This window comes from Sinocyclocheilus grahami, unplaced genomic scaffold (genome assembly GCF_001515645.1).
Source record: "Sinocyclocheilus grahami isolate Dianchi unplaced genomic scaffold, SAMN03320097.WGS_v1.1 scaffold790.1, whole genome shotgun sequence".
NCBI classification, from domain to species: Eukaryota; Metazoa; Chordata; class Actinopteri; order Cypriniformes; family Cyprinidae; genus Sinocyclocheilus; species Sinocyclocheilus grahami.
Window position 1 is genome coordinate 367,875 of NW_015505969.1, and position 3,637 is coordinate 371,511.

At 36.0% G+C, this 3,637-nt stretch overlaps 1 protein-coding gene across 1 annotated transcript in view; it reads right to left on the minus strand.

The window, feature by feature from the left end:
- LOC107561752 (asparaginyl-tRNA synthetase 2, mitochondrial) overlaps nucleotides 1-3,637 on the minus strand; it is a 17,581-nt gene continuing 13,944 nt past the window's right edge. Inside the window, exons 10-14 of the mRNA XM_016246229.1 lie at nucleotides 2,786-2,852; nucleotides 1,986-2,123; nucleotides 1,650-1,747; nucleotides 815-841; nucleotides 1-535 (exon numbers count right to left, since the gene is read on the minus strand). Coding sequence (XP_016101715.1) covers nucleotides 391-535; nucleotides 815-841; nucleotides 1,650-1,747; nucleotides 1,986-2,123; nucleotides 2,786-2,852 — 475 coding nt within the window. The 3' untranslated portion in view covers nucleotides 1-390. The remainder of the gene's footprint in view (nucleotides 536-814; nucleotides 842-1,649; nucleotides 1,748-1,985; nucleotides 2,124-2,785; nucleotides 2,853-3,637) is intronic.

A 3,637-nucleotide genomic window follows, 5' to 3' on the forward strand; every position in this document is an offset into this window, starting at 1 on the left:
TCAAAGAGAATGGCTTTATTTTGATGATGTTAAATGTGATTGATGATATTGGTCAATTTTAAAAATCAAAACAAATGACCACTTTTTGTTTTCTGTTCTTTTTTTTCCTCAGGTAGGCTGTTAACTAATATCTGCTCCTATCTATGACAGAGAAGATGAATAAGTTTCATGAAAATGCAAAACCTGTTTCTAGAACTTCATCAATGTTGCTCATTTTGTAAGTTTTCCTAATCAAACACACCTGATTCAGATCATCAGCTCAGTAGAGACTCAAATGTGCAGTGTTGGGTGGCTCCAGGAACAGGTTTTGTGAACCACTGTCTAACGGTATTGGCAAAAGTAAAAAATAAAGCACATTCAATTGTTTTTTTGTCATTTTAGAACACTGTTTCAAAGCAGGCAGGAATGTGAGAACCTTGCAAATGGAATCACATCTTTAATATTGTGGAGTCCTAGAATGCACTGCAGGTACCTCTCAAAGCCCATCCCAAACCCACCGTGGGGGACTGAGCCAAACTCTCTCAGCTGCAGATACCTGTCAATCACAAAGATGCTCTCTAAGGGTATGTACAGACGACAACAATGTAATAAAAACAGAAGTTTTTCATGTACAGACGACTGTGCGAACATGTAATACGCATGCACATGACGTCACTGTTTTCACAAATGCATGTTTTTGTAGTTTACAGAGACGATAATGGTATTGTTTTCAAAAGTTTGTGTTTTCAGGGCCCCAAAACATTGTCGTGTAAATGCCCCTTAAGTCTGGAATAAAAAAGCGGATGGGCTGCAAAAGTTGTTTTTAGAGACCTACCATGCATATGTGTCCTCCAAACCAGCCCTGTGAAAAGAGGGAAAACATGCAGGAGATGCAAGTGTTTAGTACTTAGTAATACATCTGTGAACATGTAATACATTTGGAAAGCATTGCATTCCATTTTTGGTGCCGTATGTGTGTACAGAATTTTGATAATGAAAAAAACACGTTCACATTCTAACATACAGAATATACATTGTAGCCTACAAATACTAAAATAAGCTTCTTTTTTTCTCATTACAAATCAGTGCGAATAAAAAGGAACTTTTAGCACTTGATGTTTTATTTACACCAGGGGTGTCCAAACTCGGTCCTGGAGGGCCACTGTCCTGCAGAGTTTAGCGCCAACTTGCCTGGAAGTTCCTAGTATGCCTAGTAAGACCTTGAATAACTGCTTCAGGTGTGTTTAATTGGGGTTGGAGCTAAACTCTGCCCCCCCCCCCCCCCCCCTCAAAGAATCTTGCAAAAAATGTATCACGGTTTCCACAAAAATATTAAGCAGCATAACGGCTTTCAATATTGATAATAATAAGAAATTATTATTTTTTTGTTTGTTTTGGAACACCAAATCAACATTAACATTATTTCTGAAGGATCATGTGACACTGAAGACTGTAGTAATATATATATATATATATATACATTTTAAAGAGTTATTTTTATTTATTTACTGTTTTACAGCATTTTTGATTAAATAAATGCAGTCTTGATGAGCTTAAGAGACTTTCAAAACTTTCCTGACGACAAACGTTTGAACAGAAGTGTATCCATGTCATTGCAGCATATATTATTTTTATTACTATGTGAAAAGGGACTCTTTTCTAATTCTTACCGTGCTAGTCGTTGACGCAGAAGTTCTAGTCTCTCCTCTCTCAGGGATCCACCACAAAGCTCCCCCACTCCAGGCACCAAGAGGTCTACAGCAGCTGCCTGCCCAAAAAAATCTTCAGGAATGACTAAATGTGAAAAGAATTAGGCCTCACTGACATGCTGAATTCAAAAAGACATGCCATGACATCTTCACCACATTTGATCATTTACTCAAGGCTTTAAACATAATATAAACATATTTCACACTGATTGATGAAATGACTGATGAAAAATCCTTAAGTGGAACTCATGGCAGGACCACATGTAGAAAAGACTGATAGTAAGAGCTCATTCTTACAGTGTGGTTGGGCTGGTCCTGGTTGTCTCGGGCATAGAAAGGCTTTAACTCGTAGGGATAGTTAATGACAAACACTGGGACATTTCCACAATGTTTCACTAGGAACTTCTCATGTTCTGTCTGAAGATCACAGCCCCACTAATGTAAAGCATATGTCAAAGAAAGTGAGAACAGATCATATTAAAAAAAGATCTTCTCAAACTAAAATATACACTGACTACCATTAAAAAGTTTGGGTCAGTAAGGTTTTTAATGTTAATGCAGCATTGATGACTCTCTTGTGCTCATCCAGGCTGTTTTTTTTTAAAACAAAAATACAGTAAAGCCAGTAATATGTTGAAATATTATTACAATAAAAAATAACTTTTTTATTTTTATATATTTCAAAATGTAGTTTATTCCTGTTATGGCAAAGCTGAATTTCCAACATCATTACTCCAGTCTTCAGTGTCACATGATCCTTCACAAATCTGCTCAAAAAACATTTCTTACTTTTATCAAGGTTGAAAACATTTTGTGCTGCTTAATATTTTATGCAAACTGTGATGTTTGTTTCAGGATTCTTTGATAAAAAGTTCAAATGAACAACATTTATTTGAAATACATTTTGTAACATTGTCTTTACAGTCACTTTTGATCAAATTAACGCATCCTTGCTGGATAAAAGTAGTCATTTCTTACTGACACCAAACTTCTGAATGCTAGTGGACATCATTGTTATTTAATGTGCATTTCTTAAAGTATCTCTTATATTATGAATAGTAACTATTTAAAACAAACATATGCTGTACTATACTTGCCTCAGTACTGAATGTAAAGTTCTGTGAACTGCTCTTTAGAATGTCTATGGCCTCAGTGTAAGAAATGCTGTAGAAAACAAATATAACTCAATTTAAAAGCGTGCAATACAAATGCAAGGTTTAAAGAGAGATGAGATACTCAAATTCAAATTAAGCAATTATAAGATTGATACTGTTTGAGAGAATTATTACTTTATTCAGACAATTTTGTAGAAGAAAAAAAGTAGTGTCTTTCTCAAGCTCAAGGCCTTTTTTAAAGGGGTCATATGATGTTGCTAAAAATAACATTATTTTGTGTATTTGGTGTAATGAAATATGTTTATGCAGTTTAAGGTTCAAAAAACACATTATTTTCCACATACTGTACATAATTGTTTCTCCTCTATGCCCCGCCTTTCTGAAACGTCGATTTTTACAAATCTCATCGGTCTGAAAAGCGAGGTATGCTGTGATTGGCCAGCTATCCAGTGCATTGTGATTGGCCGAATACCTCAAGCGTGTGACGGAAATGTTACGCCCCTTACCATACTGTGATGCCGTGTCCCGGCGTGACGAGACAAAACTAATAAAACCCATTATAAACGAGGCATTTGTTGCATCCAGTGGGGACATAATTACTGATTATAATGACTTATACTAACTTTTTACGCATTGCGTTGCATTGCGCCGCGTAAACATAAAACCATGTCTGCATTTGTGATCAGAGAAACAACAAACAACAAGCGCTACTCTACACTGCTCAAAACTCGCGTTTGAATCAGTGGCAAATTATTTAAATATGAAAACGTACTTACAGGCTGTGAGTCAGCATTATTTGTCAGAACACCGGCATTGTAGGCTACTCTCCCAGGA